This window comes from Otolemur garnettii, unplaced genomic scaffold (genome assembly GCF_000181295.1).
Source record: "Otolemur garnettii isolate 467f Iridium unplaced genomic scaffold, OtoGar3 scaffold00051, whole genome shotgun sequence".
NCBI classification, from domain to species: Eukaryota; Metazoa; Chordata; class Mammalia; order Primates; family Galagidae; genus Otolemur; species Otolemur garnettii.
The window spans coordinates 7479040-7497949 of record NW_003852446.1 but is presented as its reverse complement, the minus strand read 5'-3'; the positions used below and the strand labels follow the sequence as shown (position 1 = coordinate 7497949).

The 18910-nt window shown below is 40.8% G+C and overlaps 1 protein-coding gene across 2 annotated transcripts in view; it reads right to left on the bottom strand.

The window, feature by feature from the left end:
- PHEX (phosphate regulating endopeptidase homolog X-linked) overlaps positions 1-18910 on the bottom strand; it is a 206293-nt gene that overhangs the window by 112817 nt on the left and 74566 nt on the right. For both annotated transcript variants that reach the window (XM_003791908.2, XM_012806412.1), the window contains exons 10-11: positions 9540-9633; positions 7678-7806 (exon numbers count right to left, since the gene is read on the bottom strand). In XM_003791908.2, coding sequence (XP_003791956.1) covers positions 7678-7806; positions 9540-9633 — 223 coding nt within the window. The remainder of the gene's footprint in view (positions 1-7677; positions 7807-9539; positions 9634-18910) is intronic.

The window sequence follows — 18910 nt, the reverse complement described above, 5'->3', positions numbered from 1 at the left end:
TATATAATGAGGCCGGTAACTTTAGCTTTGATGCGAAGGCTGACCAAAGTTGAGTCAGGTTCCTCTAAGCCAGTGGTTCTCAACCTGTGGGTTGCAACCCACAGGAACCGCATTAAAGGGCCGTGGCATTAGGAAGGTTGAGAACCACCGCTCTCAGCCTTCTTCTCAACTGGGCCTTGACCTTCCCCTGCTCTCTGCCCCCTGCCCCCATCCTGTTCTTGCCAAGCCTGCCTAGTCCAGTTCGAAAAAAATCCTGCTAAGTCATGTCAGAGAGAACCCACCTGGATGTCTGACCACCCTGTCCTGCCTTCAACAAGGGCCCTGTTATGTTGATTTAGTAAGAATTTCCCTACTCGGTGATGTCTCCTCTGAGTACTTTTTTAGCCATGATCCCCTTGTTCTGCTCATAGGCTAGACATCTCCAGCTGTCTTTGCTGTGTTTGGAGTTGAGCCCAGATTTTCTCCCCTATTGCAATCGACTTGACGCCTATTACGATAGTCCTGAACAAGGTCTGCCTTACTATATTAACAAATGTCAAAATAATTGTTTTCGTTAACAGCATTTACCCCATAAGAAAAACACAGAAAATTTGAGGGTACAGCAAACACTGCTTATTGGCAGAGTTGAGATCTATGAATAAAACCAGTTGGAAGACTTACTGTATACAATGAAATAAAGCAAGAGACAGTGTGTACGGAAGAACTCACCTCAGCCAAGATGCTCGAATGGGAACTCTAACTTTACTGAATGTTCTAGAAACTATAGTTAAAGCAAAAAAGACCATTTCTTTCATTAACATAACAGAAAAAGTGTTCTTTGATGTATATATTCACATTTTTGCCTTAGTAACTGGAGAATGGTAAACATTAAAAAAAAGTTCTTGAAGAGAAATTTTATAGAGCCTTTGGGTCACCATCCCAAACATCAAGGATCACTCCTTAGTATGACATATGTATAAAATACTGGAAATTGAGCTCGGTGTGTAGGCTGAGCCGAAGATATACCTGGAAAATGGTTCTTAGATTAAATTTCTGATTGCTTGCTTCTTAAGCGTATCCCTCCTTCACCTGAGAATTATATGAGTACAAAATTGCAATGTCAGCTGGTTGGATTTGAATTAAGTTTTCACTATATTCATCTTTAAAATACTGAAATGCTAGAAGCAAAACCTATTCCAACTGTTTCCTACTTCTAAAATGCTAATAGGGAATGTGTACCTTTTTTAAAGATCTAATATGAGAATAAATAATTTCCTAATAAAGATGAATCAATTAGAGGACAAGGCACTAAGACAGCTCTTGTCTCCTTACTCTAGTCATAATATTAGGGAAGATTTAAGTGATTTTCAGAAAGAAGGAAGCAAAGGAATGGAACCCTGGCTTGCAACTAGATTGTCTGAGTTTGGATTCTACCATTTCTAAGCTATCTGACCTCAGGGGATTTGCTTAAACTCTCTGGGCTTCAGTTTGTTCATCTGGAAAATGGGGACACTAATAGCAGGAACAGATTCAGTCATTGTGAGGATTAAAGGAGTTCACTCACATTGAAAGCACTTGGGAAGGGTGCTGGACACCTAGTTAAGGCTCAAACTTAGCCTCTACTATTGTTATCATTTCTAGATTTTAAAATGTTATACCTACCAAGCACAGTGGCTCACACCTGTAATCCTAGCATTCTAGATCGATAGCCTGAGCTCAAGAATTCAAGACCAGCCTGAGCAACAGTGAGATCCTATCTCTACCAAATATAGAAAAACTAGCCAGGTGTCATGGCAGGTGCCTGTAGTCCTGGCTACTCAGAAGGCTGAGATAAGAGAATCACTTGAGCCCAAGAGTTTGAGGGTGCTGTGAGTTGTGACACCACAGCACTCAACCTCAGGGCAACAGAGTGAGACTCTGTCTCAAAAAGCAAATAAATAACTATATAAATAAAATTAAAACGTCATCTCTCAGGGGCAGCACCTGTGGCTCAAAAGGGTAGGGCACTGGTCCCATATGCCAGAGGTGGCGGGTTCAAGCCCTGCCTCGGCCAAAAACTAAAAAAAAAAAAAAAGTCATCTCTCAATCATTATAATCACATTAGGCCCATGGTGACAATCCTTCCCTTCCTGGCCTTGCTGGGATCTTCACCTGCCCTCCATGGAGGTGGGTGTTTATCTGGGGCATTTATTTATACATTACAGATATAAATTATCCTTAATAATACAAATGAAATGGAAGAGACAAATACCAAGCAGTAACTTTAGCTGTCCTCTCTGCGCACACTTAATCCTCTCTCTCTTGGTTTAAGTCATGAGTATAGAGATTAGTGCTTGTCACAGTGGGATGTGAGCATCGTCTCTATTTATGATGATGATACACGGTCAGTTCTCAGGGAAAGTCCCACATTCACACAACTTTCTGTGAAAGTAACCTGTTAGATGCTTAACGAATCTGCTGTATTTTCAAATTATACACGATCCCTACCTAAATAAGATAAAAATTTAAAGAAGTCTTCTGACAGACAAGGTTATGATTTTTGGTTCTGTAGACTAAAGGAGGGAAGGAAAGGAGAGGAAGGAGGGAGGGAGGGAGGAAGGGAGGAAAGGAAAGGGGAAGTGGGGGGGGGAAATAAAAAGTAAAAACCAGAAATCTATCTCACACCCCTAAGACTATAATCCTGCATATAGTTCCTGAAAATAGTGAGTTGGAGATAAGATATAGCTGAATCCAGAGGCAGTTGCCATCCAGAGGCTCTGAAAACAGATGCTGAGCAGAAGCAGGCAGGTGCCCCTTCAAAAAACCCAGGTACTAAGAGCGCATGTAGTGAAAATAAGATGGAGTTAGGCTGTGGCCCAGGTGACACAGCTTGTCTGGTCACGGCTAGTCTGGTCAGTTTAGGTCCTACGTGATCCTCACCTCATTTTTTCCATTCTTTTTTTTTTTAAGAGACAGAGTCTCACTTTGTCACCCTTGGTAGAGTGCTGTGGTATCACAGTTCACAGCAACCTCCAGCTCTTGGGGATTTTTTTCCCATTCTTATTGTTTTGTAAATTTAACTCCCACCCTAAAGATGCCTATCTTGAGCCGTTTAGGAGAATTGCTTTAGGAAATTAACTTTGAATTAGAAATGTAACATGTTGGGTGGCACCTGTGCCTTGAGGAATAGGGTACCAGCCCCATATATGGGGGGGGTGGCAGGTTCAAGCCCAGCCCCAGCCAAAACTGCAGAAAAAAATGTAATATGTTGTTGCAAAAGGCAGGATTTCTTTCCTTTCTATGGCTGCATGATATTCTATTGTGTGTGTGTACACGTGTATATATACACACATCACACTTTGTTTGTTCATCTATCAATGGACATTTCAGTTGAGTCCATACCTTGGCTATTAATATTGCTGCAATGAACATAGGGGTACCAATATTTCTTCAAGATACTGACTTTATTTCCTTGGAATATATACCCAATGGTGGGATGGCTGTATTGTGTGGTAATTGTATTTAAAATTTTTTATTGGCTCAGCGCCTATAGCTCAAGAGGCTAGGGCACCAGCCACATACACCGGAGCTGGCTGGTTTGAACTCAGCCTGGACCTGCCAAACAACGATGACAACTACAACCAAAAAATAGCCGGGTGGCAGGTACCTGTAGTCCCAGCTACTTGGGAGGCTGAGGCAAGAGAATCGCTTAAGCCCAAGAGTTGGAGGTTGCTGTGAGCTGTGATGCCATAGAACTCTACCCAGGGCGACAGCTTGACACTATCTCAAAAAAAAAAAAAATAATAAAATAAAATCTTTTACTACAAAAAAAAAAAAGCCCTGGTGTTTATTCATAGGAGTGGGCTGAGTCCAGTTGCGTTGAATAGCAATATTTTCTTTATTAAAACCTGTTGTATTAGTACAAGTCACTACTTCAATTTTCAGATCTTTGAAAATTTCTGTGATTCAGATTGGTTTAAAGGGACTATGAAACATCCTGTGTGCGGACCTCTAGGGTCTTCCTTCCCAAACTATTTGTTTTTCCTTTGAAAAATGGTATCTAGATAATTTTACTTATAAACATATAGGTAAACCATACCTATAAATCATACCTATAAACCATTTTTACTGGTTTTTTTCTTTTTTTTTTTTTTTTTTTTTTTTTTGAGAGTCTCATTCAGTTGCCCTGGGTAGGGCATGTGCTGTCATAGCTCATAGCAACCTGAAACTCTTGAGCTCAAGTGATCCTCTTACCTTAGCCTCCCGAGTAGCTGGGACATCAGGTACCTACCACAATGCCCGGCTGTTTTATTTAGAAACGAGGTCTTGCTCTTGCTCAGGCTGGTCTCTGAACTCCTGAGCTCAAGCAATTTACCCACCTCTGTCTCCTGGAGTGCTGGGATTACAGGCATGAGCCACAGTGCCCTGGCCTCATACTGTTTTTCATAATGGCCGTAGCAGGTTACATTCCTACCAACAAGGTATAAAAACATTCTTTTTTCACACCCTCACCAACATTGTTATCTTTTGATTTTTTGAGAATAGCCATCCAAACAGGTGCCAAATGGTCTATCATGGTGGTTTTGATTTGCATTTCCCTGATGATTAGTTATACTTAGCATCTTTTCATACACCTGCAGCCTATTTGTGTGTCTTCTTTGGAAAAATGTCTATTCAGGGGTTTTGCCCATTTTTAAATCGGGTTTTTTGTTTTTGTTTTTTTCTTTTTTTTTGCTGTTGAGAGGATATATTTTGTATGAGAAATTTGGATTTAGCCAGGGTTGGAGTGCATTTTCTTTTTGATGAATTATGTATTACAAATGTCATGAACCAAAATATCCAGGCATGATTAGCTGATAATGATCCACGTAGTCAATCAGATATCATTGAGTGCAGGTGGTTAGTAAACACTGCCTTTAAATGAAAAGACATTATAGTCTATGAGTCCTGATTGTTCAAATGGTTGGTATCAGGTAGTATTACATGATAATACCAAATGGTTGGCATTATGTATGAGTACATGATTATCCTGTGCTGGGGTTTGCTTTGTAATACCATAAATCTAGAAGTACACTTTTCTATATTAATGTGTTTTTACTGGGGTTTTTTTTGATATTTTGGAAAAGTTTCTGTCAAGTTGAAGATTTATATTTGAATCTGAAAGTTCTCTTGGTAACAATTCCACTGAGGCATTGATGTCTTATTCCAAAACAAGATTCTCATTGTGCATTTTCTTGGTTAGCATAGATGGGTGGAGAATTTATCAGATAATCATAGTGGTAATATTATAACCTCTGGGAATGATAGAAAAACAATTAAAAGATAAGGGAATGTTTCAAAAATGATAGCCGGATTTTCTTTTTTTGGCAGTAGAAGAATTTTGACTAATATGAAAAGTATGTGGATTAAATTTGTTTTTCTCAGTTTGGGTGTGAAAGTCCCTTTTTCATGTGTCAGGGTGCGACATTCTAAAATAAAGTTGATCTTGGCAGTTTCTCCCCTATTTTGCTGTATATGGGGGTTGTGTGGTAGTTACACAGACACTCATTTCTTTGACATAAAGTTATTTGCCTCCCTCTTGCCGAAATTATTTGCCTGAGGGAATACTTAAGTTGGAAACTTACAAGAGAAGTATCTGGTTTTTTATAGCCTTGTTACAGGGATCCCATCCAAGAACCACCTGGAACCGTTGATTTATTTGAAAAACATTCTGTATTATTAGCTATGGTCCAAAGAAAAAGAAAAACAGAAAGATTCCCCAAAGGGGCAAATTCCAAAGAATCTAACTCCAAGAAAGGCTGCCATTGTTTATTTACCAAAAAAAGTTTGTTAAGCAAATGAATATGGCCAGAACTTCGGGCACTTCTCAAATTTTAATTTGTACCTGAAATCAAAAAAGAATCTTCTTGTTAAAATGCAGAATCTCATTGCATTTTAGCTAGGATCTTTTGAACTTGATTTGATTTGGGGGTAGGACCCTGGAGTTCTCCTAACAGACTCAGGAGAAGCTCCCAACGAACGAACAATGCTGCTCTGGTCCAGGGACCATCTATTGAGCAGCAACTGTTTAGTTTGTAAACAGTTACTGGGGGAAAAAGAAAAACAAAAACAAGCCCTGGTGATTATTCATGGGAGCAATCCAGGCCAGTTGACTTAGACAGCAATCTTTCCTTTACCAAAACCTATTGCATGAGTACAAGTCACTGCTCCAGTTTTCAATCACTGAGAATTTCTGTGATTCAGATTGGTTCAAAAGGGCTGTGAAACACCCTGTGTGAGGGCCTCCAGGCTGCCCCACACCCAACTATTTAGTTTTCCTTTGAAAACTGTTACCAGACAAAGAGAGTCCAGCCACCTGTCACTGTGAGCCAATATGCAGAGAGAGAACATTAGGTTAAGTGAAATAAGCCAGACACAGAAAGACAAATACTGCCTGATGTCACTTATATGTGGAATCTAAAAAATGTTGAACTTATTGAAGCAGAGATCAGAACAGTAGTTGCCAGGGGCTGGTAGTAAAGGAATGAAAAGATGTTGGTCAAAGGGTAGAAACATTCAGTAACCAGATGAATAAGATATGGGGATCAAATATACAGCATGGTGACCATAGTTATTAATAATGTATTGTGCACTTGAATTTGCCAAGAGAGTAGAACTCAAGTGTGCTCACCACACACATATACAAAATGGTAAATAAATGTGGTGATGGATGTGTTTATTTGATTGGGGTAATGATTTCACCTTGTATATCAAACATATCAAATCACCATTTTGTATATCTCGAATATATATAATTTGTTAAATGTATCTCAATAAAACTGGAAGAAAAAAAATACACCCTCTTTTAATACAGTTGAAACGGATGGCGACTATGTTGCCATGGTGATGAGTCTCTCTTTAAATTCATGACCCAGAACCTCACCTAGACCTGGACCTGCCTTCAAGCATCCATACTACTTTTCCTCAGTTTATTCACTCTCCCACTCCTGTGGACAACCTTCACACCTTCTGTCCCCTCCGACCTTCAATATCTGCTCATTCATTTTTACTCTCATTTGATGACCTTTCTTCCTTGTAGGGAAAATTGTGCCCTGATCCCCCATACTAAAATATTCTTAAGTTTGTTCTCTGCATACCCTGACCTTTAGCATAAACTTGTTTTCTGCCTAAAGGGACCTGGAGAGTCACCAGAACAGTAGGTGAGCTGTGTACATTCAGGAAGCCAGAAAACTGGTCCCCAGGAGCGAATGAGCTCATGCTGTATGACAATCCAGGCCAAAAGGTTATATAGTAAAGATTCTCTAGATTCCAAAGGTCAATTGATGACAGAGACAAGGACTTGCTTAAGGTCTGTGGTTTTGAAAGAACAAGTTGGAGACATATCATCTGCTGTTTTCCACATCCCTCCTTTTACTGCTGATCATTTGATTAGTAATTTTCAACCACTTCTTCCTGCTTTATGATAATAGAGATGGATCCAAGGTTTGCTCAGGAGGACTCAACCAGAGCTCCTCAGTCCCCTACACACATAACCTGTGTAAGTGTCTTCATCCTTTGTGCCAAAGAATGCTTCCTATTTTGCTGACAAATTGAAAGAATATAACGCAAACACCAGCAGACTCCCACTAGCTAGAAGGCTGACATTGGCCTGCTGAATTTACCCTCGTCAGATCTGTCTGGATGACTATTGTATTTTAGCAGCTGGGAAGCACCACTTACCATCTCCTTCTTATCTTCCTGGAAGTGCACATCCACAAACATTTTTCCAACAACATAAGGGAGGGCACTTTCAATGAAGTTTACACACTTGTCCCATTGGGGCAGCAACGTTGTGGTCCCCTGGATTACCTGTGAGAGATAATGGATCCAGATTGAACTTCACTGGAATAAAACCTGTAGCTGAAAATAATTCAAACAACCTGAAGAAAACAGTCTATAAAACACTGCACACCCATATACATGTGTCAGGTAGTAGGGGCAAAGGCGAAATCAGATGAAAAAAAAAAAATCCTACCTGTCACAAGTTTGGTTTTTTGGGGGGGTTTTGGTTTGTTTGGGGTTTTTTGCAGTTTTTGACCGGGCCGGGTTTGAACCTGCCACCTCTGCCATATGGGGCCGGCACCTTACTCCTTTGAGCCGCAGGCGCCCCCTGTCACAAGTTATTTTTAAAACTAAACGAAAATGTTTTAACAGTGAAAAATAATGTATTTTTTCTCTTCTTCCAATTTTCCCCAGTAAACTAAGGATCTGGACAGTGTGAGAGCTTTTCTGTGGTCTGCAGAGACACAAGAAGATGCTGATCAAGTATCCAGATAGTATTTATTATCTACTGAGAACTAAAGTTCTACTAATAAATTTGACCAAAGTTCCTAATAAAGCCTTCCTTGATCCGGGCAGTACATTCAACAAAGCAGACCAAGAGAACGTGGCCCACCAGGGACAACCCAGGGAGAATATTGACATTGCGTCATAGCAAAGAACCTACCAGTAAACCACTAAAATACAGATGTAAAGGCCGTAGTTTGGGGGGAAGCTGGGGACGCTTTCCCCTTCTGTCCCAATTCCACTATTATAAGAAAACATTTACAAACAAGCAAGGAGGTTCCCAAGCAGGACCTGGAAGCCTCAAAGGTTTACTCTTAGGAATGAAAGCAGAGAAATAAATACAATTTAAGCTGCCCTTGGAAGTTGGGGGCGCATACAGGCAATAAGGAAGGGAGACACTGAGAATGGCAGCCACAAGTGCCCCTTGCATAAGGTTAGACCCACGTTGTTGGAGTAGGATGAATGGGATTAAGGCTTAAGTACTGCCTCTACTTTCTGGTAATATAACCCCTCTGAGAGGTAAGGGATAAATCTATTTTTAAAAGCTCTAAAGAAAGAGATTCTACAACCTTCTTTGGCGATTCAAAATTATATTTAGCACTTTTATGTTCAAGAAACATCTCCTCATACCTAACCTCAAATTTTCACACAGTACTCCTTACACCTCTCTCCCATTCTCTGCACAGTGGGGGTGGCAAGCAGCTGGATATAATGTTTTATGTGATCCACAGGAGTTAAAAATACACATGCACCCATAAAATCAACTTGTTTTGTATCTTAACACTTTGGTATGACCTAAATACAGTATATATGGTGGGTTTATGTTGTTCTCTATAAAGTGACATTATATTCTAGTGACATTAAAGGTTCAAAGTGTATCCAAATGATTGCATTCATCTTTAAGAGTAATAACCCATTCACAATTCCTGCACTTACTAGTCCTTCTAATAACTAAAATGTTTGTTAAATGAAATCATTGCTTGTAAGAGTTGCCATTCACTTAACCGTAAGTTGATGGAAAAATATTGTCCAAAGTATCTTTATATAGCCCCAAAGTAGTATTTGAGTGTACTTTATTGTTTGTAAGTTATACCTAAATCAAAAGAAACAGAGCAAAAAATAAAGTAGGGCTGGACCTGAACACCCCCCACACACCCATCCAATCCCTCGAGATGATTTTTATTGGATCAGTTAATGGACTATTCCAGCACATAAAGTTATCCAGTGATGTAACATTGCAACCTTCTTAAGCTTACCCGTGAGAATTCCAGCCACCTATACTGAAAGCGCCTGCTGAGGTTTGGAATTCTGGAATAAACCATTCTCCACACCAAATAGTTGGCAATGGTCCTGTTAACAGGGAGAGACACACATTTATGATATTTTAGGTCAATGTCAGATGCTCCGCAGAACACCTTAACAAAAACGGTTGGCAAAGCTCCACGGAGGGACCTTGTACTTGTATAAAAATGCAAAACTTTCATTTGAGAAGCGACGTAAGATGATACAACATCAATAAGCACAGCCGAAATTGGCTTCTCTTTCGCCACCTAACACAGATAAATGAAAAAAGCATTCCAACCCCAGGCCTCACACTGAATATTCTGCTTTTCCTCTCGATGCATGGAGTCTGCTGGTGCACAGCCTTTCAGGTCTTGTAAACTGTAAATACCTCGGGATGACAGGTCTTTCATTCAATATCCTTTCGTTGATATGTAGAAAAATTGATTCCGGCTGTGGCCACTGTTTGTGTGTAGTTGTCATGTTCTTTCCGTATCTCCAAGGTTTTCTCCAGGTGGTCCAGTTTCCTCCCACATCCCAGAGTTGTGCACATGAAGAGTCTAAGCTGTCCCAGTGTGAGTAGGTGTATGCGTACAAGTGTGCCCTGAGAGAGGATGGTGTCCTGGCCAAAACTGGCTCTTGTCAAGTGCCCTGAGCTGCTAAGATGGGCTACGGCCACCCAAGATGCTGAGCTGGGATTAGCAGGTAAATATCTTGTTTTTATTCATCTTTCTGAAATGTATAGCTCATATGCATTTTAGTGTTTAGTATTAGAAGTGTTGGAGGGGAATGTTTTGATTTCTATTTAGAAGTTTGGGCTGGGTGCGCTCTGGGAGGCCCAGGAAGGTAGATTGCTTGAGCTCAGGAGTTCAAAACCTGCCTAAGCAAGAGCAAGACCCTGTGTCTACTAAAAATAGAAAAATTAGTCAGGCATTGTGGTGGGTACCTGTAGTCCCAGCTACTCGGGAGGCTGAGACAAGAAGATTACTTGAACCCAAGAGTTTGAGGATACTGTGAATTATGAAGCCATGGCACTCTACCCAAGGCGACAGAGTAAGACTCTGTCTCCAAAAAAAAACCAAAAAAGTTTGATGATGTTTCTGTGATGAGAAACATGCTAGAGGAAGTGAACTCTTGTTTATATCCATTATCCTATGGTAAGATTTGTATTTTCCTATGTCATTTCTCTTAAAGTCACAGTTTCTAAGAAACTTCCCATGACATTAAGTGAAGACTTACCGCATTAGGTGACTTGAGACAATGCATATGTATTCTTTGCCTTTGGACACTAACAGCAAAATGTTGGCTGATACCAATTATCTAAATTTGTACCCTCGTTCCCCATTTACTAAATATGTGAGCTTGGGCAAAGCACTTAAGTTCTGTGATTTTATCTTTCCTTGTCATACAATGAGGATGATCTCTCCCTTACGGGAGTCCTGTGAGGTTAAAATAAATAACAAAAAGCTTGACAAAGAGTAAACTCCTAAGTTTAATTGTCATTTACTTCCAAATGTATAACAACCCATATGCTCATGTAATGCCTATGATATATATTTTTAAAAATCTGCTGCATTTAAGTGTTGCCTTTTTCTATAAGCAAAAGAACCTGACCTCAGAAGGACATGTGCCCTGAGTTAATTTCTAACTCAATAGTGATGATTTATTGTTAGTGACCCATCCCTCCCAACCGTGCCATTACCATGGTGACTAATAATTTACATTCCTGAGATGGCTCTGCAGTCAGCTGACCATGTGAGAGCCGTGTGGCCTGACAATGCTAACCAGCCCATCAAGAACAACCCACATTCTCATTTGCATGGTGCTCTGACACAAAGGATGTGCACTACTTTCAGTAAAATATTTTTCAGCATATATACCATTTATGTAGAGATTAACAGATCATTAGAAAGATTTTTCACAAATACAGAAATGGAAATTTCAAAAGGGAATTACAAAATGGGAATTACAAAATGAAATAAAATATCTTCAGAGGTCATTAATCCCTCTTGCAAACACAATTAGGTTAACTCCTTAGGACATATTATCTATATGGATTAGGTTAATACAATAATGACAATGGGTGCAATCCACATTTTAGATCATCTTCTTGACTATTTCAAAACTTATTGACATGTTTTCATCAGATCTGGTTAGACTGTAATTGTTTTTCTGTCATCATCTGGCTAACTTACTCACAGATGACATACTAGCCTGGGAGAAGGGTTACTTATGCCATTTTCTAGCCATTCACTTGTGCTTACATCGTTAGCAATAATTTCACTTTCTGTTTCTCTGAAAGAATTTTTAAGCCATGTGTCCATGTTGTAAGGATTAACCTAGATAATAAAATTCATAAATCTATAGGTATATGCAAACAGCTCAAGATTATTTTCAATACATCAAATGAAAGTAAGCCAGTGACAGTGACTCTGATCTCCCTCATATGTGCCATATAGATCAAAAGAGGGGCCCATGGCCATCAACATAGAACTCAATAAAGCCTAGTTATTTTTAAATTAAAAGAAAACCAGGCTGGGCATGGTGGGTCATGCCTGTAATACTAGCATTCTAGGAGGCTGAGGCAGGTCGATCACTTGAGCTCAGGAGTTCGAGACCAGCCTAAGCAAGAATGAGAACCCATCTCTACTAAAAATAGAAAAACTAGCAGGGCCTGGTGGTGCATGCCTATAGTCCCAGCTACTTGGCAGGCTGAGGGAAAAGGATTTCTCAAACCCAGGAGTTTGAGGTTGCTGTGAGCTATGATGCCACAGCACTCTACCGAGGGCAACAGAGTAAGACTGTCCCAAACAAAAAAAAGAAAAAGAAAACCAAAGATATAGAAGTTCTAAAGTTTTCTTCTTAGACCCAGTGGATCTTGTTGGGGAAATGTGTACTCCCCCTCAGAGACCACTACTCTAATTAACAAAGTCTAGCTCTCATCCATGCTCTGTTGAGGCCACTATAATAAACATGTAGTTTTAGGTTATTCCTTTGGCTCTTTTGCATTCATATATATCCCTACTCCTGAACAAGATAAAAACGGCTTACTGAGTACTTAATGTGAGCTAACTATTATGTCAGATGCCACAAGGAATGTAAAGAAATTGGAACCCAGCACCTACAATTAAAGAACTCAAAGCTAGTTGGGGACATAAGACATAAGACCAGATTTTAGCTTGGTCATATAATCAAAATTTTTTTTTTTCAAACAGAGTTTCACTTTGTAGCACTCAGTAGAATGCCATGGCATCATAGCTCGCAGCAACCTCAAACCCTTAGGCTCTAGCGATCCCTTTGCCTCAGCCTCCTGAATAGCTGGGACTGCAGGTGCCCACCACACTTGGCTATTTTTTAGAGACAGAGTCTCACTCTTGCTCAGGCTGGTCTCGAATTCATGAGCTCAGGTGATACACCCATCTCAGCCTTCCAAAGTGCTAAGGATACAGGTGTGAGCCACGGCACCAACACTAATCAAGTCTTTTAAGTGAAGGAATACACTGTAAATACAGAAAGGATCTTTTATGCACTAAATCAACACATCCTGGGCATCCGTGCATGTATTAATAGTTCTAGGTGCTGGGGAAACAGAAAGGTAAGAAAGATATAGTCCCTGATCCCCTGAGGCTTTTAGTTGAGTGGAAGAGATAAGGCAAGTGCATAATGATTTGGCAGACCCTGCCCCCCCAAATGTATGCAATACACTTCACTGAAAGGACAGCACATCACAAACTGAGGGGTAAAGGTAGGCTTCGTGAGAGGGACATGCCTGAAGGTTGGGAGGATTTGGCACGTGAAGCGGAAATGTGAACTCTGGACAGGGTAAATAATGGAGGAACCAGCTTATGTGTTCGAGGGGACAGTGAGCAGGGTCATCACTCAAGGAAGTGGCCAGAAAGGCTCACAGTGGAGAGGTACAGGCAGCAACCATAGTCTAGTATCTAGGACATCGATGGACAGGTCCTGTCCCTGTTTTTTTGTTTTTTTGTTTTTTGAGACAGAGTCTCACTATGTCGCCCTTGGTAGAGGGTAGAGTGCTATGACGTCACAGCTCACAGCAACCTCAAACTCTTGAGCTTAAGCAATTCTCTTGCTTCCCTAAGTAGCTGGGACTACAGGCGCCCACCACAATGCCCAGCTATTTTTTGGTTGTAGTTGTTACTGTTGTTTAGCAGACGTAGGCCAGGCTCCAACCCATCAACTTTGATGTATATGGCCAATGCCCTACTCCCTGAGCTACGGGCGCCAAGCAGGCCTTTATGTTCTTTGTTCTTAAAATATTGATTGCCTAGTGTGTGAGCCGTGCTGAATCCATAGGTGCAGGTTAGGAGGAGGTCGACAGCCCTCAGATGTCCTTCCAGAGAGTTAAAAGATATTCCTTGAAGGCAGTGGTCATGAGCCAGATGAATTGGGAAATTATTAGGATGGGGCCTGATGGTAATGGCAGAAGAGATGGTGCAGCCAAATATACTGGGGATTTAGAAGTAGGGGCCTTTCCACCTGCCCTGCAATCATTCCATATAAGGATCACATTATCTATGATCTTCACAGCACTGCTATAAGAGAAATGTTGTTATACCCATTTTACATATAAAGAAACTTGTGGCCCAGAAGCATTAAGTAAACTCACAATCACACATTCAGTGGGTTTCAAATTAGCAAAATCACTAGGGAAGTTTTAAAAAGACAAGATGGCGGCTAAGCTACCCCAAATCAATTAAATCATAATCTCTAGCATGGGACCCAGCATAAATATTATTTTTGTTTGTTTGTTTTTGAGACAGAATCTTACTCTGTTGCCCTGGGTAGAATGCTATGGCATCATCGTAGCTCACAGCAACCTCAAACTCCGGGACTCAAGTAGTCCTCTTGCCTCAGCCTCCTGAGTAGCTGGGACTACAGACACCCACCATGATGTCAGGCTAATTTTTCTGTTTTCAGTAGACAAGAGGTTTTGCTCTTGCTCAGGCTGGTCTTAAACCCCCGAGCTCAATCAATCCACCCATCTTGGCCTCCCAGAGTGCTAGGATTATAGGCATAAGCCACCATGCCCAGCCATAAATATTGTTTATAAATCTCCCCAGCTAAGTCCAATGTGTGGCCAATTTAGAGAACCCCTGTAATAAGCGATGGCAGCTGGCCCAAACTCAAGTGTGTCTATCTCTACAGCCTGCCTACTTTTCCCTGTGCCACACTGTGATGAATTAAAGCCTCTAATTCAGCTAAGATTTTCTGGCCAGCCACAGAGAGGCCGAAGCACTCCAACAAAGTCACGTCACAGACATCTGAGGACAAGAAAAGAGTGAGGTCTCCCCAGCTGAGACATTACTAAGATGATAGCATAACAACAAGACCTCTGAGAACTGGAAGATGGAATGCTGGGGGGCTCATGCAGCGAGACAATGGCACTGATGAGTTTCTTCCGTGTGTTGTAAATATCCTGACAGAATGCTACAGAGCACAGCTTTAGAGTGCTAATATTACCACACCAGGAACAGATATGACCAGAATGACTGAATCACGGCCACCTAATGCTCAGATACATCACAAAAACAAAACTAAAATCAGACTCAGCAATCATTCTTGAAAATAACACATAATATCATTTTTGGAAAAAAAGCATTTTCGGCAGTATGGTAATTTCCCCAAATGGTAATAAATAAAGTAGAGAAAGGCAGAAAGAGAACCCACCACTAAGAGGGCAACATGAAATTATTTTCCAAAGCTGACTCCAAACAATTTTTGATTTTCAGATCTGGGATGCTCATTCAGTAAATATAATGCAAATATTCCAAAGTTGAAAAAAAAAACCCCAAATCTGAAACACTTACAATCCCAAACATTTTGGATGAGTGATACTCAACTGTAGCAGCAGTTTATATTTATATTACATGTAAGAGATCATAAAATACCTTCTTTTGGTCCTCATGACAGTGCTGTGGGGTGACTATTATTATTGTCTCCCATTTTCAGATGAAGCAAACAAAAGTTAGGGGTCAAGAGACTTCCAAGAATGTATCAAATTCAGGATTAATATTTGGGTCTTCAGATTCGAGAGCTTACACTTGTCCCCCTCAATCATACTACCGGAGGTGAACCAGAGAGGGTCTTCTCAAAGGTTCTCAAAGCCAGAGATCTTCCCAAATCCTACAGGCTGCCCAGAGGTATGCCTAAATGTATCTCTGGGCCAGCAGCTTCAGTATCACCAGAGAACTTGTTAGAAGATTCCTGGGTCTTACCCCAGACCCACTGAATCAGACACTGTGGGGATAGGACCCAAGAATCTAGACTAGGCAACAAAGTGAGACCATGTCTCAAAAAAAAACATTGTCTATGTTTTAACAAGCCCTCCAAGGAATTCAGATGCTCACTGTGTTTAAGAACATCTTTCTGCACTCACATTTCAACAGAACTTTCTAAATCCTAGATCAACCGAACTTGAATATGTATATGAGCCCCTGGGGAAACTTAATCAATTTCAGATTCTGATTCAGTAGGTCTGGGCCAGAGCCTGAGATCCTGCATTTCTGACAAACTCCCCAGTAAGGCCTATACTGCCTATACCAGACCATGCTTTGATTAGCAATGTCCTAGATCACCCTCAAGAGAGCTCAGCCCCCTGAGAGACATGCAGAATAGCACATTTTCAAGGTAAGCCTTCGGAAATATGCAACAAAAATCATCTTTAAAGTACATTGTGCTGGCTTTATATAAAACTAAAGATAGGAAAGCTCACAGGGGCTTGGCAAAACTCCAGTGGTATTTGTGCAAAGACAAATACCAGGGTAGATGATCCCCATGAATCCAGGCCTGGCCAAGAAGAGGAGCCCAAGTCAACTCTCTCTGATGCCATCTTTCCTCAGTCACTCCCCTCCCACTCTTCCTCCTCAGTCAAAGTAGATGGCAAAGCATCTCAGGCAGCCTCAAGTCAGGAGTGGGGAGGAGAGATGAGGGACTCAGACAGGGAGAGAAGTCTGAAGTTCCCCTCACCCAGTGACAAGCTAGTAAATGTTTACCAACTGCCTTACCAAGGGAAAAAAATGATTTGCAGCATTTGTCGATTTCCATGATGTAAAACTCCCACTGTAATTGATTTCAAGTTACCAAAGTGAGATCACTGAATGTGGAGTTACGAAAAGGTGCCCTTAACGTGGGGGATCAAGCACATCACTGCCTCATCACCCCCTTTCCACCTTGAACACCAACTCCTCTTCCCCACAGGCAATCTCCAGCTCATGCCTCCAGTGGCCTGCCATCAGGGGCTCAATGGCATGTATGGCATGGGGCAGGGGGTGAGGAATGGCAGAGAAATACCTGTCATTGAAAGAAAAGTATTCATTTCAGAAAAGGAGATAAGCTCTTCAATAGAGGTTTGTCTAGGGAAACTCCAACTCCTTTTTCTCCCACACACACAGCTAGACTATATTTCCCAGCCTCCCCTATAATTACATGAGTCACCTGACTGATTTTTGGCTTATGAAATATGAATGGAAGTGACATACCCCACTTTTACCCCACCCCTACAAAAATCTATGCAGTCTTCTACCATACCTCTTTCTCCATCCACTTGCTGAATGGAAAGGATGCCAAAAACTCAGCCCAGAGCAGAGGCACAAGATAGAAGGAGCCTGGGCTCCTGAGTCACTACTTGAAAGAAAGCTACCTAACAGGAACATCTATGTTGGACTGTTCCATGAGCAGAGTATAATTTAGCCAATAAGAGTTTGAGGTGCTTGTTACAGCAACTGGCATATCCTGAACTAACTGGTAACTATGGAGACTCAAGAGGATCTTTCCTCAACTAGCATTATAATGCCACACTAGTGAGGATCAAACATGATCATCAATGTAAACACTTCACAATGGTATGCAAATCAAGTGTTGTCAGTCTTTTCAACAAGCATATGGTTATCTTGAAATCTCACAAGAATACACAGAATACAAGTCATTTTTGATGCACTGATTGTTGACATTTGGTTTTTATGTTTATTTTTAAATGAACTTTTATATGTATATAACATTTGCAGATAATTTGTCTATCTGTATGTTTCTACTGCTGTTTACTATGTTTACATCTTTCCAAGTTATCATTTTGACAGGAACCAGAGTAAAATCTCCCTCTAATCATGGTCTTTCCTGTTGTTATGAAAAGTCCTACCTGCCCTTGTGCAGTGGCTCATGCATATAATTTTAGCACTCTGGGAGACCAAGATGGGTGGATTGATTGAGCTCAGGAGTTTGAGGTTGCTGTGAACTATGAACTTTGACTATTTTGTAGTCAAATCTGAATGCACTCTACTCAAGGCAACAGAGTAAGACTCTGTTTCAAAAAAAGAAAGAAAAAAGAAAAGAAAAGGTCCTTCAATTTCAAAGTATAATTATCACTATAGAGGTGATTTTGCTAATATAATAAACCAAGTCCCAGTGTATCCCCTGGTTGTACAGTAGGCTTCTTTGAAAATAAAATTAACAGAATGTCTAGAAGTACCTGTGATTTTACAACAGAAGGTAATACAGACACTAGAAGAAATGACTCACTGAATGCTGAAGAATGAATATACAGCATGGCAAATTCCAACTTTTAATGGCAATTACCATCAAAATTTAAAATGTGCTCAGTAACTCAATGGCATATGAGTAGAAAATCACTTGGGTCACATTTGATAGTATTTCAGAGCTAGGGAGTATTTACTAAGAAATTCTCTCACAGTAATTCCCCCTTTCACCCTTCTCCAAAAATGCTAATCATAACTCTACCAAGGTACTTGTTTAATATCCAGATTCCTGGGCCTTCCCACAAACTCTACTCTAGCAGACTGTATAGAGGAGGCCTTAGAATGTATATGGTTTTCTTTTTTGAGACTATGTCTCACTCTGGCCCCCAGGCTAGAGTGCAGTGGCATCATCATAGCTCACAGCAAACTCAAATTCCTGGGCTCAAGTGGTCTTCCTGCCTCAGCCTCCCTGCTAGCTGAAACTACAGACACCCGCCACAATGCCTAACTGATTTTTTTCATTTTTAGTAGAGACAGGGTCTCGCTCTTACTCAGGCTGGTCTCAAACTCCTGAGCTCAAGCGATCCTCCTGCCTCAGCCTCCCAGAGTGCTAGGATTACAGGCGTGAGCCATGGTCTGTCTGGCTAGAATCTGTATTGCTAACAAGCACCCCAGGTGATGCTGGTGCCATTACCGACCCATGGAGCACACTTGCAATAGCAAGGCTCCTCCACTAGATTCAACTTTCATTTAGATATTTTTTTTTAAATCACTACTTATGTCTAAAGGATAGAATTTTTTTTTTTTTTGAGACAGAGCCTCAAGCTATCCCCCTGGGTAGAGTGCCATGG